The 21,164-nt window shown below is 40.7% G+C and overlaps 1 protein-coding gene across 5 annotated transcripts in view; it reads left to right on the forward strand.

Annotated features, from left to right (window-relative positions):
• The window catches only part of USH2A (usherin), a 430,807-nt gene that overhangs the window by 315,076 nt on the left and 94,567 nt on the right, over nt 1-21,164 (forward strand). For all 5 annotated transcript variants that reach the window (XM_083493951.1, XM_083493952.1, XM_083493953.1 and 2 more), the window contains 5 exons: nt 4,943-5,111; nt 9,257-9,478; nt 17,223-17,446; nt 19,669-19,879; nt 19,970-20,167. In XM_083493951.1, coding sequence (XP_083350077.1) covers nt 4,943-5,111; nt 9,257-9,478; nt 17,223-17,446; nt 19,669-19,879; nt 19,970-20,167 — 1,024 coding nt within the window. The remainder of the gene's footprint in view (nt 1-4,942; nt 5,112-9,256; nt 9,479-17,222; nt 17,447-19,668; nt 19,880-19,969; nt 20,168-21,164) is intronic.

Consider the following 21,164-nt stretch of genomic DNA (forward strand, 5'->3'; position numbering starts at 1 on the left):
GGTAAGCTCCTTCTTAGGTACATAGTGACAGCTACTTTTAACAAGAGGTTGTCTCAGGAAAGCATGACCAAATTCCCCATGGAGAACTCGATGACACAGTCTATCCTTGCAGAAAACCATTCCTCAGTTGGATGGGAGAGGTTCCTAACATGTTTGTTTATGCCATTACAAGTCAAGTTGCAAGACAATATCAGGCTGATCCTAATTACCCTAGTCAGAAATGCAACATCTATCCAAAAGTGTCCAAATGCCATGCTTGGAAGGGAACTGTTCAATATGTTTGTGAGAGAGGCAGACCTGTTCAGTCTCTAACATAAGAATATGACAGGAGCCTCCTGAATCAGGCCATTGGTCCATCTCCTCCAGTATTGTCTTCTCACAGTGGCCAACCAGATGCTGGGGGTTGAACCTGAGATCTTCTGCGTACAAAGCAGATTCTCTACCACTCAGCTGTGTCCCTTCCGCAGTTTCATTTTCAGTCTGGTCTTGTTTCCTTAGTATGGAGGTGCATTATCATATCCCCAAGCGTGAAGATAAGTTTCCCCTGAATTTGTAGCAGGGGAGGAAAATATCTCCCACCAACCCCAAGACAAAGGTGTCTCTTCTATACTTCTCAGATCTTTAAAACAGAATTTTGTTTAATAATTGTCTTGTAGCGAGGCAGACGCTATAGTAACAGTAATTCCTAGCAAGTAAGTATACAAATACACATAGGGTGGAATAAATTAACACCAGTGCAAACTTGCAGTGCATAAACCAAACAGGATTATAGTTATAGTCATACGCACATTTGCTAGAGACAGGAGTACCGCATTTTTCCATGTATAAGATGATGCTTTTTGCTAAAAAAAAATAGGCAAGCAGGAGATTGGCAGCGGCGATTGGGTGGGTGATTGGTGGCTGCGGCAAGGCCTGCTGGCAATTGGCTGTGGCTTCGGCAATTGGGCAGGTGATTGGCGGCAGTGGTGAGGCAGGCAGGCGATTGGCAGCTGCAGCAAGTGGGCGGGAGGGCTGTTGGTGGCGGCGAGCAGGCATACAATTGCTGGCTGCAGTGAGGTGTGCAATTGGCAGTGACTGTGGCAAGCGATCAGCATTGGCGGGTGAGCGATTGGCGGAAGTGACCTCCCCCACCCTCCAAAAAAGCTAGACAACTTTATTTCTTAAATATTGGGTTTTAAAAAATAGGGTTGTCTTATACATGGGGGCGTCTTATACACAGAAGTATACGGTATGTCTTATTGAACTTATTTCCAAGTGCAGTATTACAATAACTCAAAATAAGTGGGAAAAGTACTGTTGTTTCACTGGACAAAAAGAGGTCCCAAATGTGAAGTCGGGGTTCTGAATTTTAATGCATCCAAATGAGTAAGATTTGAATCTTACTCATTTGGATACTTTAAAATTCAGAATTTGGACAATGGGGTCATTTCCAGCTCTGGTTTCCCTGCCATTTCAGGGGAAACTCCCCCCCCCTCCATTTCTGTCAATCTGTGATAAAGGAATCAGGGGAATATGTGAGTTGCTTTGTTTTACCGATTGACCACATAAAAAGCTCAGCTTCATAAACTGTGTTAATTTCTGTAATTTTCTTTATCTTCCACTCAGTTTGATTGTTAGCATTTTCACCTGTTTAAAAGTAATTACAGAAGGAAATGTGAAAGTCATAGTATCATTGCCCTGCATGCTCAGAAGAACTCAATGGGGCTAATCACGTGAATAATGTTAGTGCCTAAAGGAATAACGGTACTGAACCATAGCAAGCCTGTGTATGCACTAGTTAATAGGTTTCCACTAATACAGATAAGTCGCTGTTGCACCATCAATCTGCCAAAGTATAGATAAAGATTTTCTTGCTGCCATACATTTCAATTAAACTTACGAGCTGATGGCTGTATGTGAGGCCGAGCCACAGAAGGCTTGTACTTAAGAATCTGATCTCACCTGGGCTTAGATAGACTGACGGTTGAATTATAGATATAGACATTTAAGGGAGGGGGTGTGGAATAAAAAAAGAAAAGGATTCATCTTTGCCATTAGAAAGTTAATCCTCACCTTCAAAATGCACATTTTCATTCAGGGATGCATTGGAGCATTATTCAGCTGCCACCAGACTGGGGCATGTGGCTTTGGCGTTCTGATGCTTTGAACTAGGCTTGGAAATGGACTGCCTAACTTGCTTCACAAATTTCTGCTCCTTTCCTAGCGGCAGCACTGAATTAAGGGACAGCCCCATTTGTCGATTTCAGCTTGTACATTGAAGAGCACGAGGCCATAAGGCAAGCCTTTTGGATCAGGCCAATGGCCTATCTAGTCCAGCATCCTGTTCTCCCAGTGGCAAGCTTTACCACTTATCGTATTTTTCGCTCTATTGGACGCACCAGACCACAAGACGCACCTAGTTTTTGGAGGAGGAAAACAAGAAAAAAAATATTCTGAATATCAGAAGCCAGAACAGCAAGAGGGATCGCTACGCAGTGAAAGCAGCAATCCCTCTTGCTGTTCTGACTTCTGTGATAGCTGTGCAGCCTGCATTCGCTCCATAAGACGCACACACATTTCCCCTTACTTTTTAGGAGGGAAAAAGTGAGTCTTATAGAGCAAAAAATACGGTACTTTTAATGAGCAGGAGGTATCCGTTACCTAATGACAGGCTTGTACAAGGCTTGTACAAACGTTTTATTTCCTCTTGCATAGAGTTCTGCTTTTAGAAATTACCAAGAAAACTAAAGGGGGGAAATCCATTTTAAGAGTATTTTTTCCCCATGTGTAGTTTAAAAAGGAGCTGCATGCCCAGCTAACAAAGCATAGCAGAGATTAGACGTGTCAAATGGCACATTACTGCAACCAACTAGTGATAAAATATGCAGGGTTAAGGGGCCTGTCTGCACTATAAATTAGTTTAACTATCATTACTTCCTCATTCCCACAGAGATTTCATTTTGAGGGGAATCGGGGGATGCTTAGCATTTTTTTTATTAAAAAAATACATATATTCTCATAATATTTAAAAAAATATTACTCCACGGTCAGGAAGTCATTGCAAAACCTTTTTAATTCACTTTGTTGCTGTAGTTGTGTTCAGTGTAGTGTTTATAGAATGGTGGTGGGTTTATTTATAGCAGGGGTAGGGAACCTTGCAGGATGCTCTCCCCAGGGAGGGTCGTCTTGTGCCTTCGTTACATCTTTATGCATCAGGCAAAAATTCTTCTCCCTGGCCTTTGGCTAATTAAATAATCTATGGCCTTTTAAAATGGGGTGGGGGGTGGGAGGGGGAATTGTTTTCGCTTGTTATGTATTTTTGTGTTTTTATATTGAAAACTGCCCTGGATGAAGAGCTCTACAGATATGTAATAAACAAATAACAACAGTTGTAATAGCTACAGACCCACTCACAGTGACCCCTCCCCCCCCCCCAAGGAGCAAATACCTAGACAGAGATAGGTGGAATAAACAGCACAAGTTGTTCTGGGTATTTTAAAATTGGCCACAAATTTTATTGATTACAGTTGTAGGTAGGGTTTGGGTGTGTGTCCATTCTCAGCCTTCAGATGGAGGGCTGACACTTGAGCAAGTGTGCAAAACTATGATTGACAATTTTATATCTGTTTGGGAGAGATTTTGCTCCACATGAAAATGAAAGCAAAATTATGTGAGTGGTTTTATTTGACCACTAATAAACATAAAAGATCAATAAGGTATCCTTTATGTACCTGTGCTACACTAGAAAACACCTTTTCGATCTAGCAATAATAACTGTTCCTTGTAAAATGAAATGAATGTAAGTTCTGAGATTGCATTTTACAATGACTCAACTTACTGTTTGGTATGTGTCATGTGTACGCCATGCTAGCCTGCTTTCACAGGTTCAAGCATACAAATAATTATTTGATTGTTCAAGCATATAATTCATCCCAACAATAGCCAGAAAGAGGTCTTCAGTTAAGTCCTATTCAGAAATCATTTCCATGCGAATGCTACTTCAAGGAGAAAGTGTGTGTGTGTGTGTGTGTGTGTGTGTGTGTGTACATACACACATATATTATGTTCAGTGTATTTGAAGAATCATAGTAGTAAAGAAGTGATCATATGCCACAAAGGAAAAAATAAATTTAAGAAACAACACAGGTGCTTGCATTGGGAAACCCTGATTTGTATAATTATAGCTTTCTAATTCATACACGTCCTATCCGAAATCCAGAAATGAGAACTACCTTCTAATCATGATAACATCTCAGCATCAAAAATCTTAAACTTTCCTGAAGAAACATCTATATTAATGAAGAAATCATTACTGTAAAATATGCTTGAAGGCCAACAATTGTAGCACTAATCAATGCAGGTTGTATGGTGGTCATATGTCCAACTCTGCATATGATAGTTCTTTCTTTTAAGAGTTGTCCTTCCCAAGTCCAGTTTAATGGTAAAAAGTATAAGGAGGGAGGGCAGAGGTCTTGAAGCTGCCCGTCAAAAATTAGAGGCATGGCAGAAGGCTGAGCAGGCACTTATCTCACCTACATTATGGTGAGATAATTTGCATTTCTTTTTTGTCTGTATACTATATTTGCACTAGCGCCTCTTTCCAGTAACTCCTGCAGCCAAGCTGGTGCCAAACGTATTGCTCCGCTTTCCTTTGGACCACATCAAGGAGGTCAAGGGGGATGGGGTTGTCTGGACAGTCCAGGACCTCCATACATACTGCCTAGGCTTGTGCCCCAGGAAGGTCACTTCGCTGTTGTCAACACAGTGTTTGACTTCACCCTTGGATGTCCATTCCATTGTATCTCAAGACAGACAAAGATCAACAACAAGAGGGCATGGCATGACTTTCAGCCATTATATCTTCTTTAGATTTATACATACTTTCCCCTTCTGATTGTTTTCTGCAGGAAATATATTTTTAACACATCGTGTCTCTGTCCTTGTTGTTTTTAAATACTTTAAGGTGTGTTGCAATGGGATTCTGCACAACAATACACCAGGTTTCCGGTGCTGTGAAGACAAATACATCCCAGTTATGCATAATACATCAGGTGTTTGCTGTGGCGGCCAGGTGCATGCTGTGCAACTGGAGCATCAGTGTTGTGGTGGCTATTACACAAGAGTACTAGCAGGTAAGGGGGGAAATAATGCAAGAATTTGACAAAACACATCTGCACAGTTGCCTTTCAGAAGAATGAATTTGTATTTGTGCGTAAATTTTAGAAGAATAATATTTCACAGGATAAGAAATGGAATAGTGCTGTGATTTTTGCCCAATATTGGAAAAGCATTCTATGCTCATAATGACACTGTTGAATGGATGAATACGTAAAGTATCTACACACTTGTGTGTTAGGCGTTCGTTATCTAAATAGCTTTACAACGGCTGAATACGTGAACAGGATGAGAATTGACAGCTTGCTATTGGTTGAGGAACTATGGGTTCAAATCTCCACTGAGCCATGATGTTCACTCGGAGAACTTGGGCCAGTCACCCTCACTCAATCTAATTCTACTGGGGAGCAGGTGAGTTGAAAGTTAGTTGCGTGGCGATACCCGCCCCCTCCCACAGATAGAATAAATAACGACACCGGACACAAGAATTTAGGTTGATGGGCGAAAATGGCCACAACTTTATTGATTACAGGAAGAGCGGTATTGGCCTTAGGCATTGGCCCTAACAGTCTATCCGGTCTAACCGGGGAGGGTTAAGCACCAACAGGGGGAGCCCCCCAGATGTACATCCGTAGGCGCTCCCCAAGGGGTTAACGCTCGGGAGTGCGCTTTAGGCCCTAGCCTCCGTAGGTTTTGGACGAGGCGACGCCCCCCGGAGTCCTTTAACGAACTACCCTCCAAGCATTGGGGGAGATGATGGCGATCCTCCCCCCCAACCTCATTTGCATAACAATACCCCGGCCAATGCCTAACCGCCAAAACCCAAGAGTTGTGACGTTTTGCTACGAGGTAGGCGAAAAAACCAAGTGGCTTCAAAATTCAGCCAATTAGCCAAATGGAAAAACTCCTACCAGGCCCCTTGCAGCGACCAGCCGAAGCCCATAGCAAACTCAGGATGCCTACCTAAAGGGTGGGTGGGTGGGAAACCGCGGCTGCTGAGGGGACGAAAAGGGGGCGAGTCAGGGCTGCCCTGACCTTAAGTGCCCCCGGTAGCCCCACCCCCAGTGCCAGCCCATTGGCTGACGCTACCTGGCATGAATATTCATGGGGATCTCTAAGTCCTGCGGGGCTGGCGCCAGCCCCGCGAGAGTGTGAATGGGGCGTGCGCCCGCAGCCCCCCCCCTCCGTAGTTCGGGAGTGGATTTGCAGCACATTTTGGCTCACCACGACATACTAAACTAGTTATCTTTTTATTGCGTGTATATACCATCCCATAACAAGCTCACTGCACGGCTTACCACAAAATAGAATGGCTTCCAAGTGTGACTTTTCTCCACACAGTGCAATTTGACACTGCAGAAAATGGGTTAGCTCCGTCTTATCTGCCCATGTAGACATATACCCAATTCTTAATTAAAAGCTGTATATATTTAAGGGGGTGGGGGTGGAATCAAGACCCAGTATTACATTCCTTATTGTATATTGTCAGAATCACTAAGTACTCTGGAAAATGGGGTGCTGTATAGTATGAAATCTGTTCTATGATACATTTTTTCCCCCAAATTTAAGCTTGCCAAGAAAGAAACATCTTTTTTTTCCCTTTGAGCAACCCTCTTAATATTATTTGCAATTAGGTTTTTGACACATTTTAAAATAGGGCGAGTATGGTAGCCCAAAGAAAGATTTCTACCGGATGTTTAATGCACAAAACTCTTTGCAGACAACTGTGAGGTCAGCAGCTAAATTGACTGCATTACCCATGGGTTGGCAAACACTCCCTGTGCTCAGAAGTACTTTGAATTTCAGCCAAGCTATGCAGCACATCCTAAATTCCAGGGCCTTCAGAAGTCATTCATATATCACAATATTAGAATGCCTCCCATGATGTCATCCAAAAGGGGAAAAAATGCTGTCCCAATAAAGGAGAGTCTTTTGGTGGTCTCATTAATCTCAATGTACTAAAATAAGAAGATCATTGTCTGTGACCTCTAGACCCATCCGGTGGTCTCTGTTAACTAGCTTAATGCTGTTTACATAAGGACAGAAAAGTACAGTGATGCAAACCATCTTGTTTCTAAAAGAAGCTCAAATTCAATTGGCAATTGTTAAGTTTCAAGCGGTGAATATTTTTAAACTGTTTGCCAGCAGTGTGTTTTTTTTAAGATGTGGTTTCTGCTTTCTTCTTCCCCCTTGTTTCTTAAGTGCAGCAACAAGAACAATATTGGTCACTTTCCTCCTCTCTCTCTTTTTATAATTATGCTAATAACCCCAAGCGAAATGTTAATGTGGGTCATTTTTTGATAAGGATAACAATTAACTGGTAAGACTGCATGGTAGTTTCAGAGAGAAAACATTTTCAAGCTTGGCTTGGAATGGATCCCATTTTGAGAGGTTAATGAGAAGGTTACTGATCCTTTGTGTCTTATGTCTAATGGTCCTTCTATAAAATAAAAATATATGAAAAAATCTGTATTATTTCCAATTGATGTAACTTACATACCCCCTTGAAGGCCTTACTCTGTTCAGTCATGAAATTAGATTCTGAGGAGAGCAGAGAAATGTGGTTAAGTATCTAAACTGATTATATCTCTTACACTCCAAAGGTTTGCTCATGTCTTTTTTGGTTTATTATTGACTTTATTTGATAAAGATATTTATACAGGGCACTCTTGGCATGCATGCCTTCCAGATGTTGTTTGGCCACTTTTAATAATGTGAGAGATGAACTTAAGTCCTCTGCTACAAGCATGAAGCTTAGAACTCAGGAAAGGAGTGGTAGTGTTATCTTTGAGGAAAGAAGATAAGGATATGAATCCCAAAGCAAAGATGGGAAGGGGTGAATTTCCAAACTATATAAAGTAAATAATGCTAGCGCTCATCACACTTCTCTCTCTCCCTGGGGTTTTGTGGAGAAAGTGAACAATGTTCTTTTCTGAATGTCATCTGAGAACATCGTAGCTAGCTTCCAGCAAGGTGACTTATGCCTCAGATTGCATGCACACACTAGTGGTTTTGGACAGTTCCCTTTTCAAAACTCCCCTAATAGAACTCCAAGTGGCATATTAAACTTGAAGAAGATTCAAATGTAGTTGATGGAGAGTACTTCTGAAGAGGAAACTTAAGTGAAAGATAGCTGGTTCACATGTGGACCACAGCATGCATGACTTTGGATGTGTGTACAATTGTATTTTTCTGAAAACGACTACCTAAATAATTTTCAAAAACAGGAGTACCTGGCGTGCTCTGGTCCGTGGGCTCACAAAGAGTCAGACAGGACTAAACGACAACAAAGAATTTTCAGAAATGGAGAAACAGAGCAGTTATAATTAGGTGCCCTGTGCAGTATTATAGCAATGATTCATTTCAACACTAGTAGTATCACTAGCTTGTACTGTACATGCCCAATCTAGTACAACTTGGAAACCTGCTTTGAGGGGCTTTAATAATTCATGGCAGAATTAACACCATTTGAAAACCATAGTAATATCAGATAAAAAGAATTTTACTTTTTAAAAAAGTTTACAAAATCCCAGAAATCCCGGGTCTCTCCTAGCTATAGTATCTGAAGTTCTTCAACATGGGAGATACTGCAAAAATGCTCTCAGGCAAAATGTAGCACATGGTAGCAATTGTTAAGTTATATATACGGGCACGGGCCATCTCTTTTGACAGAAAAGCCTTCCTCTCTCAGCCACACCAATCCCTTTTCCTTTTTTCCTAGCCCTTTTTTCTCTCATCTTTGTTAACTTGTCCACCAGCCCTGTCCTTTTCCTTCACAGTTAACCTACTTCTGATACTGTAAACCTGTTGGACAGGAATGATATTATAGGTGTTTCCTTCTAATGTATTACACTTTTAGCTAAAAGCTTAACATGCAAGGACATTTTCACCCTTCACTGAAATAGTCTAATGTGCACATAACTGTATTTGCACCCATCCATTCTTTGCCTTTTTTGTCCTTCCTCTCCTTTGTTATCTGCTACCCTGTCAAATGTTAGATTGAAAGCTTAAGAATCCCTTTGCTTATGCTAAACCATACCATTCTATGTACATTGATGCTGATGCGTAAATAATATTAACGCATATCTACTACTGCTACTGCCAACATCAACAAATAATGGAATGGATTATGTAGATTTCCATACTGTGTTTAAATCTACAGGAGAAGTATGCTGCCCAGATGAAGAACAAAACTGGGCCTCTGTTGGGATTGGGGATTCCTGCTGCCGGGGAATTCCTTATTCCACATCAGGGAACCAGATATGTTGCGGTGGATCTCTCCATGATGGCTTCAGTCAGCAATGTTGTGGGGGACAAATAGTCAGCAAAGACCTGATCTGTTGTGGTGATGAAGAAAAGGGGGAAATCTATCTACCTACTACAGGTACTCTCTTAAATTGTTGCAGAAATATACTCTGTTCTCTCTTTTTTTTGCTATTTAAAACTTAAGAAAGGTTCGGCTTCCCAAAATGATTGTTCCATCTATAGAAGAAAAGAGACCTGGATACTGAACTGCTTTTAGAAGACACTTTGTGCTCTGCCCCTGTGGAACTAAATTGTTCAAAAGAGGTTGGCGAGAATAATGGGCAACATTAAAAACAAGACAGAAGTGTGCTTTTAAGTTACTGCTTTCTGTTGCTAGCTTGAGGCCTGCCTCAGTGTAAAGGACTCCATAGGCACCACGCTTGTAGGAAATCTGTTTCAGCTGCCTTTCACTGAGTCAGACAATTGCTCATTTTAGGGCAACCTTCCCCAACTTGGTGCCCTCCAGATGTTTCAGGCGCCAGCCAAAATAGTCAGTTTTCAGGGATGGTGGGAGTTGTAGTCCGAAACATCTGAAAAGTACCAGGTTGGGGTTACTTGACATAGGTCAATGCTATGTACTCCAACTGGGGCAGCACGTTTCTTCACTTTTCTACTTATGTATTTCTGTTCTTGTAAAGGTGCTTCACTGAAAGCAAATTGAGAGGGACAAGATTGCACCCACTTGCTACACTTCTACCTTCCATTTATTCCCACTGATGGAGATTATTAGGGATGCTGGGATTTGAACCTGCTTTATCACTAAGCCTCTCTGTGTGTGTCTATTATTGTATTTCTTAGTAACATTTTTCTTTCCCGACCTGTAAATGTGGTAGGTTAGGTTAGTAAAAGATAAAGAGACTGGCCCAAAATCACCCAGTGAGTTTTATGGCTGAATAATACAGTCTGGGAAGCTGTTAATGTTTGATGTATTACAGTATTTTAATATTTTTTTGGAAGCCACCCAAAGTGGCTGGGGAAGCCCAGCCAGATGGGCAGGGTATTAATAATAATAATAATTAATAATGATAATAATATATTATTATTATTTATTATCTGCACTCAAATTCTGAATTAAAATTGTGCAGTTATGTCCTACTTGAAGCAAATGCTTGATATATACATCATAGCATAATAGCCTTGTTTTCACAGGGCCAACCAGTGTGGGATCTGTGACGAGCAACAACATTTGCCACACCTGTAATTTCCAGCAAGTGGTATGCCAAAGCATTCTGTTGCCTTTAACCATAGAGGTAGAACTTATCCATCATGGATAGCAGCCATTTATAGCCATATCTTTCCCAGTCTGCATCTTTATTGGAATTGTTTTTAGATGTTTTAACATTAATGTGTTTGCTGCTCTGGGCTCCTTTGGGAGAAAGGGCAGGATATAAATTTAATAAATAAATAAATAAATAGTTAAAGAATAAGGCGAGAGCCCATTAACCAGCCAGCCAACTTCTCCAGAGAATTGGAGCCCACCACACTTTAGATTGGTTACCCTCAATACATGATCACAAGAAGCCAGACTTTTATATGCATAAAGATGGAAAAATTCATCATTACCTACCATGGAGGAATGGTTGTCAAAATTATTGGACTTAGCTGAGATGTGTTTAATCAGAGAAAAATCATTGTGGATATTTACTAAAAACATTATTGACTTTTTTGCGCGAAAAAGGAAGAGTAACTTACCATATGGTTTGAGGGTTGAAGAAAATATTTGTTTATAGAAAGCTGAATTGTTGCGTGTTATCTTGGAGTGTATGCTTTGAACTATTTTCTATATATAGCTGACGGACAAAGAATTGGAAGTTCTCTTTTTTTCTTTTTGGTTTGTGTATTTATTTGGATTAATTTTTAATCTTTGATTTTAAAAGGTATTGGATATTTGATATTAACCTTTGTATTCTTTCTCAAACTTCAGTAAAATCTATTTTAAAAAGAAGATCTGGTTACCCTACATAAGACTTGGCTCTAACTACCTGCACAGACAATCTTGTCGCTGTCCAAGGTTCTGTTTCTGTGTGTTCACTGCTTGATGGAATGCTACCAGCTTCTTGCTTGATGGAATGCTACCAGCTTTCCCTGTGAGCTTTAAGTTCCCGTGGAACTGGATATCTAGCCTACTTTACAGGGCTACCACGAGGATAAAAGAAGCTGGCAGCTGTGTGACAAATAAGTGACAATTAAATAAAAGTAGTTGTCTCCCCTACATTCCCTTCCCTGATAAATTAATGACTGATCAACATTGTTGTGATAAACTGACTGGTGCCTACCCCACCAGCATTTGAAACCTCAGTTCCAAGCGATGCAGGAATAACACATTATCCTCATGTTTCTCCTGAACCAAGTCCCTTTCTATAGCAGCACATTGTGTGGCTGCCACAAGAAAGGGCTGGCTCGTAAAGCATCTCTTTATGTACTTTATTACTTAAACTCTTTTTATTTGCCTGCAGGAGCCCTTTAACAAAATCACATTGAATTGACTTTCTCACACCAAATCAAATCTCCCTGGTCCCAGTTCAGTTGTCTTTGTCAATATGTATTTTATAAATGGAGTGAATTAACAGATGCTGTTGGAAGAGAACTGCTGGGGTAGCATTTATGTTTTTACTACTCTCTCTGGGCAGATGAGTTGTGTAGGAGTGTAATACAGGTACCTTGGGATGAAAGTCGTGTTCTTCATTTCATTGTGTATATAGATAGATATATGTGTTCTTAAACTGCTTTTCTCAAATTCATGCATTTGTAGATGGAAAAGGTTTAAAAATGTTTTCCTTTTTTAGCTTTCTCAGGCTTTGCATATTGTGCATTCACTTTTCAACATGAATTTGTTTTTTAAAGGCACAGTAGTGCTTTTCAGCATGTACAGGTAGACTAAAAGCAATAAACCTTTTAATCAGGTTGAATCAGAGATTCGCTAAGTTGCATGCTTATCTATTTTAGAAAATGTCAACTCTGCCTTTTGGCCCCCAAGATTTCTACCCCAGCATGCCTTTCTAAAGGAAAAACACACAACAATTACATTTGAAACAGTAAAACAAATAAAAACAGCGATCAACTTCAGCAATCAAAGCAGTACCAAGAGAGGGACATAAAACAACTGGTTTAAAAAATGCAGTGCCACAGCATGTGTGACCAAAAGGCTTTGCTACCAATCTAAAACTCAGAAGGGGAGAGGGTCAGCCAAACCTCTTTCAGGAGGGAGTTCAATAATCTGGGTGCTAAGAAGACCCATCCTTGTGGCTCTGGAAACCATACCTCTGAAGGTGGCAGAACATGGGAAAGTTACTGGTAGTTGAAGCGCACAGGATGGTTTATTCAGAAAGAAGCAATCCTTCAGATAACCTCATCCTAAGCTACTTAGGGCTTTATAAGTAATAATACTTAGCACCCTGAATTGTTTCCAAAAACAAATCAAAATTCAATGCAAATGAAAAAAACTCAGTTTTTAATATGTGTATCTATTGAGTACAAACATCTTCGGTCTCAAATTTATTTATTTTTGACATATTTTTACTCAGCTTTTTAGGACAAGGAAGGTGGTTCACATTAAAAATGTATGTGATTGAACAAATGTAATAAAAACAGCATCAGATTGTCATAAAACAAATGACTCTTCTCACACATAGTGTTAACTGTGTATTTAATATGACCCTCTGAATATGCAAAGTCTAGCCGAAGACCTGGGTTTGGAAAGCAGGTTGGGCCGGTATAATTCTTTGTGAGCTATTCTGCTTCTTTGAGGAGAAGAAAGGACACAAAGAAAAGCTTTGTTTCCATGTATAATTGGAAATGTATGTTTTCCGATTTTGTGCCTTTGTTTTCTTTTATTTCCTCCAGTGTTAGAAACAGATATGAAAGCTAGGAGCTAAATGGCACCTTAAACCTAGGTTTCTGGGTACAACAACAGAACGTCTAGGCACAAATTTTTTATAACTAGAATACAAAGCTGAAAATGAATGAACTTGCAGCTACAATATTATGTTTATTTTTCACATGGTCCCTCACCTCCCCCCCCCCCAATATTCTTAAGAGTCTTCAGAGAGTAGCTGGAAGTGGTCCTCCTTTCCTTCCACTCTGTAGAAGGAAATCTTAGGCGCAGTTCTGCACCCAGAACTCAGAAACTGCTTGCGCTAAAGAAATTCCCTGTCACAAAATGCACCTAGAACAATGGGAGTTTCGAACACTGGTTTCCTCTTGTTCTAGCACCAGAGGCTTCTACCACAGACAGAGACATCTACTGGTTTCTTTTGGTGGTTATGTTACTGCATATTGTTCAGAATTCCCTCAAGGAATTAGCATCCATGCATGGTTGTGTTTGTTTAGAGTCCATCCAAAATGTTCTCATGTTTACTGGAAGCCATAACAACAAGAAGCAATGTCATTATTATTTTTTACTCTTTCCTTTCCTAAGTAACACCCTTTATAATGTCAAAATAAAACATTCAGTTAAAGTGACCAGCCATAATATTCTAGTTGAAGGAAATAGTTCAAGCAGTCATTCGCAATGAACACTGATTCTCTGATTTGGTTATGAAACACTAAGCCTACAACCCTAAACACACTTTCCTGTAAGTAAGCCATATTGAACACAGTGAGACTTACTTCTGAGTAAATGTGAAAGAGAGTGCTGTTAGCTTCATACAGCACAAACTTGTGCAAGTTTACTTGCAAGGAAAGCCTACAGCATTCAGTTTAAGTGTGCCACCTTAATCTTTATTTTCTTCTTCAAAGTTCAATCATTTTGCTGTTTTGCTGGGTTAGTACTACAGTACATGGACCTTTCTGAGAATTTTTAGAGGGATATTAAATAATTCTTGGCAGGTCAACGAGTGTCTTAATGAGGTTTGTGTGTTTCTTTCCCTTCTGCTTATTTTAGCATTGCATATGCCTCCAGAAAATACTTCTATTTTCTAATTTTTGGCAAATGCATATTTATTTGTTTGTGTGTGTGTCTGTGTATGCACAATTTGTTGGAAGGCAATTCTCCCTCTTTAAGCAGTTGATTGAGGTGATGTATTTGAAAGGTAAATCAATCCATCAATAATATATGGGCCTATTTTCCCTTCCCTTCCCACCCACTGCCCCACTGTAGGCATGTTTTAAACTGTACATTCTCAGTGTCAAGGTTCAAGAGTCAAGTGCTACATGTGATAAATTAGGCTGAGGTCAAAGGCTATACAGTGAGGTTTCAGAGGAATGTCTATTTCTGAATTTGCAGCTCATTCATGCTGAAGTGATGCACTATGGGAATTACTACCAAACTCTGCTCGGCAACATCTGCTCTCCCTAAGTGAGTTAGTGCACGTCAGACATCTTTATGTCAGAATATTGCAGTGATGGATGCAGTCTTCAGAAAATGCTGCATAAAAATCTGGTGTGCCGTTCTGGCCATTAAGTGAAATTACTATTTAAATTAATGGCGCTGTCACAGTTTATCTGTGCAAAGAATGAACGCTGATTAGGGTATTAAGTAATTAGCAATTTATCACGCTGGAACAAGGTTGATAATAATTAAAGAAGTAATGGTTTACCAAAGAAACTAGAAAGGGAGTCACTTCTTGTTATGTGAATGAAATCTTGGCTGAAAAATTTAATTCAGTGAAACAAAGATGAGACTCTTGGTGAAAGAATGCGTCTTTCTTTTTCTCCCCTAGAATAAAAGTGGTTAATCATCAACATTTTACTTTGCTTGCCAATAGTGGCTCTGAGCTAAAACATTTGCATTTGCTTAAAAAAAAAACACCACACACACACACACACACCACTATCCAAAACAATATGTGATGCAACCACAGTCTTGGCTGGGGGACAGGAAGGTAACGTTAAACTTCAACTCATTATCACATGGTTAGGCCTAGCCTGTGAACATATGAGACTCAATGATTGTTGCAAACAGACTCTGCTGCGTCCTGTGGCATGTGCTAGGGTAGGGGGGTGGATGCTGCATCCAAGAATATTGTTCGGACTCTGCTGCCTTGTTGGTCTTGATAACCCATCGGTGGGTGTGATATTATCCTACTACACAAAGCCGTTGGATCCACAGAACTGTATCGTAAGGCAGAGGCTGAAAAGGGAGGATAAGTCTGGAACAATTCACTTACACAACACCCTGCTGTCACCATTGTCAGCGCAATACCGAGTGCTTCATGTTTAATATTAAACTTTCATAATAGAATCCAAGTGACGGGCAGAAGAGGAGGATAGATTTGGTCCTCTCATAAATAAATCATCTCTGCCTGGCACTGCATGTTTGTAAGATTGAACAGTTCTACTTTAAAAATTTGACCCTGACATGAAACCATTTACTATCCTACAGACCCCCAGTTATTTGAACGTAGCTAACCCTATGAGCAAAAATTATTCAGTTGTTCGCATTGAGCTAATTATGTTGTTGTTGTTTAGTCGTTTAGTCGTGTCCGACTCTTCGTGACCCCATGGACCAGAGCACGCCAGGCACTTCTGTCCTCCACTGCCTCCCGCAGTTTGATCAAACTCATGCTAGTAGCTTCAAGAACACCATCCAACCATCTCATTCTCTGTCGTCCCCTTCTCCTTGTGCCCTCCATCTTTCCCAACATCAGGGTCTTTTCCAGGGAGTCTTCTCTTCTCATGAGGTGGCCAAAGTATTGGAGCCTCAGCTTCACGATCTGTCCTTCCAGTGAGCGCTCAGGGCTGATTTCCTTCAGAATGGATGAGCTAATTATACCCTGTGCTATAGCCCCAGCTAGGGTGGTCCTTGCAGTATGATTATCTTAAGAGAAGCCTCTCTATGAAATGTATGCTCATCCAGTTTACTGTTCAGAGGTTACTAAACATGCACTAACATCCCAGGATTTATTTCTTGATAGTATCCTGCTTCATCTTATGGAACATGATTACACAGCTGCCCCAGGGAAGCCAGATGGTATCAGTCCAAGAAGTCTCTGCTGTAGTAGAGACACAGACAGCACCCTGGCACAAACTTCATTCAGACCCCTGACTCCTATCTACTTTGGAGAGGGACAGACAGATGGGGTGGGGGGTATCCCACAGGTACCATTCTTTTTCTAGCAAGGCTTTGGGAACTGGAAGCTGCGTATTCCGATTAAAATTATTTTGCCATCTAGTCCAGTATTATCTACATGCTCCAATGGGCAGCGATTCTCCAGTCTCAGACAGAGCTGCTTCCTATCACCTGCTACCTGATTCTTTTGAACCTGAGATCTTCTGCATGTGCTCTGCAGTTGACCTAGGACCCCTTCCCCATCAGATGCTCTTGACCTTTAAATCTTTGCTGTCCTATCACCAGTTTCTCTCCAGTTTAATCTTCTACTCATTGCCAATTCCCACCCATCTTCTCTCCTCTCTTATTTCTGTTTCTTTCTCACTTCCAGATTGTTTATTAACATGGAAGCAGATTCACAGCAATTTGTCACAATTCACTCATTTCTAGAACAAAACCTATGTTCTAGTTTTTTCCAGAGGAGTGAAGAAACTGGTTTAGGGGCCAGTCGTCACTACATTTTGTTTTGAAATGTCAAATGTTCACACCATGTGGCATACGTAGTTGTGCACTGCAGATGTTTACAGCTTCTTTCTGTAGTGTATCTGCAAGCAGAGGCCCATGTCTTTCCTTATCACTGGAATTAGCTTCTGAACAAAGGCTTTGCCAGTTTAGTCATCTTAAATTCAAAATTAAGTACCACTTTAGTTACCTTTTCCCTTGTATCAGTAGCTGCCTCATTCAGACATTTTTATGTTGTATTTTATAGCATTCTCTGTACTTTCCCCCACTTTCTCCCCTTTTCGCATTCATATATAATGTTTTATTGTTGCAGGAATGTTCTGTTGTGGACATGAATATGTGAATATGTCAAGTACCATATGCTGCTCAGCTTCCAGTGGTGAGTCTAAAGCCCACATTAAAGAGAATGACCAAGTGCCATTAAAATGCTGTGAGGCTGAACTTATTCCAAAGAGCGAGGAATGTTGTAATGGACTTGGATATAATCCTTTGAAATATGTTTGCTCTGACAGGATTTCAGCTGGAATGATGATGAAGGTAATTGATAGAAAACCTCTTGGTGGTTCTGATTTGACAATGGAAAGAGAAATACATTGTTCATAACTATTTTTGTAAAATAGGAATATAAAAACTCCTGTGTGCATTATTCATTTTCACATTACATCCATATTAATACCGAATGAGTTTGCCATGATTGATGTTATTGCAGTGAATTCTAAAGGAATTAATAATGATTAGCTGCTTCTTGTGATGTGTTGCTCAGCACTTCAGATTAGTCCAAGGGCTGAAAGTTAGTATTCCAACTGGGCTGGGTTGTGTGTGTGTAACTACCTTCAGTTGTGTTGCCAGTTCTTAATTCCTGCTGGCACTACTTCGTAGAGCCTTAAACTTTGGTGCATCATAGACTACTACCCTATTTTTGCAGATCCCTAATTTTATTTTAGGGACGCGGGTGGCGCTGTGGGTTAAACCATAGAGCCTAGGACTTGCCGATCAGAAGGTCGGCGGTTCGAATCCCCGTGACGGGGTGAGCTCCCGTTTCTCGGTCCCTGCTCCTGCCAACCTAGCAGTTCGAAAGCACGTCAAAGTGCAAGTAGATAAATAGGTACCGCTCCTGTGGGAAGGTAAACTGTGTTTCCGTGCTCTGCTCTGGTTCGCCAGAAGCGGCTTAGTCATGCTGGCCACATGACCCGAAAGTTGTATGCTGGCTCCCTCGGCCAATAAAGCGAGATGAGCGCCGCAACCCCAGAGTCGTCCACGACTGGACCTAATGGTCAGGGTCCCGTTACCTTTACCTTTACCTAATTTTATTTTATGTGATGGCTGCTAGTGGTAGGCATCTATTTGGGGCCAAAAGTTCCCAGGTTCAGTCCTTGACTTTGCCAGGTAGAGCTGCCTAAAACACTGGAAACCTGCTGCCAGTCATTGTAGGCAATGCTGAACTAGATGGCCAATGATCTGAGCCTGAACAAGGAAGCTTCCTATGTTCATTAGTCAGCCCCTTCCCAAAACTACTGTTCCAAGAGTTCTTTGACAGAGACAGGGAACAAGTTGGCATTAAGTTGATGCAGCTGGGTGAACAAGAAAGGTCAAGCACTGGTAGGTGCTGAGTAGACACTATAGTTATGGGTATGCTCTGTGTTATGAGATGAAACACTGCGATTCAGTATTGATTCAATTATTTCAGTAGTTCCTCTGTTTTTGTCTTAGTCTTGGAGACAAGCTAAAAATACAGCATTGGCTACAATTTAAGAATCATAGCCCTGCATGACTGGGAAAATGGGAGAGGGGCTCCATATAGACTTCTATGTTAGAACTGTGCAACAGGATTGCTGTATTTTGGGTGCGGGATATCAAATCCAAACTACTACTACTACTACTACTACTACTACTCTTCTTCTTCTTCTTCTTCTTCTTCTTCTTCTTCTTCTTCTTCTTCTTCTTCTTCTTCCACACAACATCAGAATGTCATGTGCTAATTCTTTTGGGGTTAAAAAAAGAATTTTGAACAAGATCTGTGGATCAGTATCATTTTAGGAAAATGCATGTGCTTCCCTTGTATTCTCACTAGTCACAATGTGAAGGAGGAATCTTCAGTTTTTAAAAAATAAGGATTCAGATTGTGATGGATGCAGATTGGGTGTGAGTGTGGACTACACTGATCTAGAAACCAGAGTAGTAATTTATTTATGTTTTATCAATACTTTTATACCCCTGAATAATAACATTCCCTTGGCAATTTGCAAAAAGAATACCTTAATTTAAATGTAAATACAAAAACCATAGGGTTGGATTCAGACTTCATTCATACTGCTAGAGGAGGTAAGGTGACTTTTGCCACTTTCCTCTCTCCCCTTGCATCTCCCCCTGCCACCTGCTCCAGAACAATTAAGGAGATGCTGCTTGGGGATGCAAGGTAAGTGGGGTGGGGGAATAATTATGAAAATATGCCACCCCCGCACTAGCAGGATTTCTCCACTGGGATGTAAGGAGTATTTCCATGTGTGGAAAACAAACTGTGGAAGCAACCCATTATAACTAATAGCCACAATATCATAAAAGCTTTGGAAAACATGTGGCAAGATTTAAATTACTAAAAAGCCTGGGGACATAAAACAAGGTCCTTGCTTGATTCTGAAAGGCTGCATGAGAATTAGTATCGTGGGGTGCCTTTGAATGTGTGTAAGAGAAAGCAAGGTGTATGTGTTGGATTAGATCATTTTTACATGGACTAAAAAGCTTGGGAACTGGTTTTGTAGGTAAAAGAAGAATGCAAAGCTAGCACTCTGTGCCCTATATCCATGGAAGCAACAGCATACTGTGGCCGATGTGACTTCGACAAACATGCTCACATATGTGCTTGGATAAAGAGTTACTGGGATAATACAGAGAAGAACGGAGATGGAGGCATATGCCCAACTTTGGAGGAGAAGGTCTACACTGGAGGTCCAACTCAATATTCATTCACAGGTAAACCATGTCTCATCTACTTTGTTGGCAACATTTGCATGTAAATGTCCAAATTGGTTGTTGTCTTTTGACAATGTTTTCTCTTTATAGATCTGAAACTAGAACCTCATGTCACATATGAGTACAGGGTAGCCACATGGAACAAATATGGAAGAGGATTAAGTGAAATTGGCAGAGCTACTACTAAACAAGATGTGCCTGAAGGTGTAAGTCCACCCCAGTGGACCAAAGTAGATAACCGTGAAGACATAATATTTCTAAGCTGGAAAGAACCTCGGCAGCCAAATGGTATTTTGATAAAAACTATTGTATGATCTGATACAGAGCTGAACATAGGAAGCTGCCCATATACTAAGTTAGACCATTGGTCCACCAGCTTAGCATTGCCTTCACCTATGGGTAGTGGCTCTCCAGAGTTTGGGACAGGGGTCTCTCTCAGCCCTACTTGGAGATGCCTGAGTTTGTACATGGGACCTTCTGTATACAAGGCAGATGCTCTGTCACTGAGCCACACCCTTCCTTCAGTGCTTTTGTGCCCAATGGGCTTGCTATAGAATAATAAATACTTTGCTTAAGTTCATCACCCATGTATTTGCCATGATTCCAGAGAGATTAAACCTGCATTTCATATATGTCTTCCATTAGTAGCCAGACAGCCCTCAGCAGAGAAGTGTCAGGCTGATATGGTGAAGATTTATCACACATAACTTCTGCAGGACGCTCCAATAATGCTTTACACACTTATTGTCATGACTTGCAGATTGATAATTTAAAATGAACAGTTTGTACAATAGGGTTGCCATATTTCAAAAAAGTTATTGAGCTCCCCCCGCCCCCCAATGCATTTTAAAAAACCTGAGTTTTTGAGCTATTTTTAATGACTTTTTTTCCCCAAAAACTGCACTTCTGACATGGGCTGCCATACATCCAGTGATTCCCGCCCGAATGCTGTTTGCAAGTGCCAAATACCAAACTTATGGCAACCCTGCAGCAATTAATGATACTGTTCAGTATCACCATGTGCTACATCAGAAAAAAGTATGTTTGAACCCACATGATTTGATGCAAGAGGCATTTTTAGATTTGGTCTGCTTTCAGACTTGCTCACAGGAAACCTCTCTTTTGAATGCCCCATGTTCAAATTGACAAGACTTTCACACAGGCCTCATTCAATTCAATGTTAAATGGTGATTTAGTGTTATATGAGTGATATATTGCAATGTAATTAAGTATTTTGTCCCGACTTTACACTGTGGCTCACCCCTTGCTTTTTGAATCAAACCAT

Source organism: Podarcis liolepis (genome assembly GCF_965112155.1).
Source record: "Podarcis liolepis genome assembly, chromosome: 3".
Classification (NCBI taxonomy): Eukaryota; Metazoa; Chordata; class Lepidosauria; order Squamata; family Lacertidae; genus Podarcis; species Podarcis liolepis.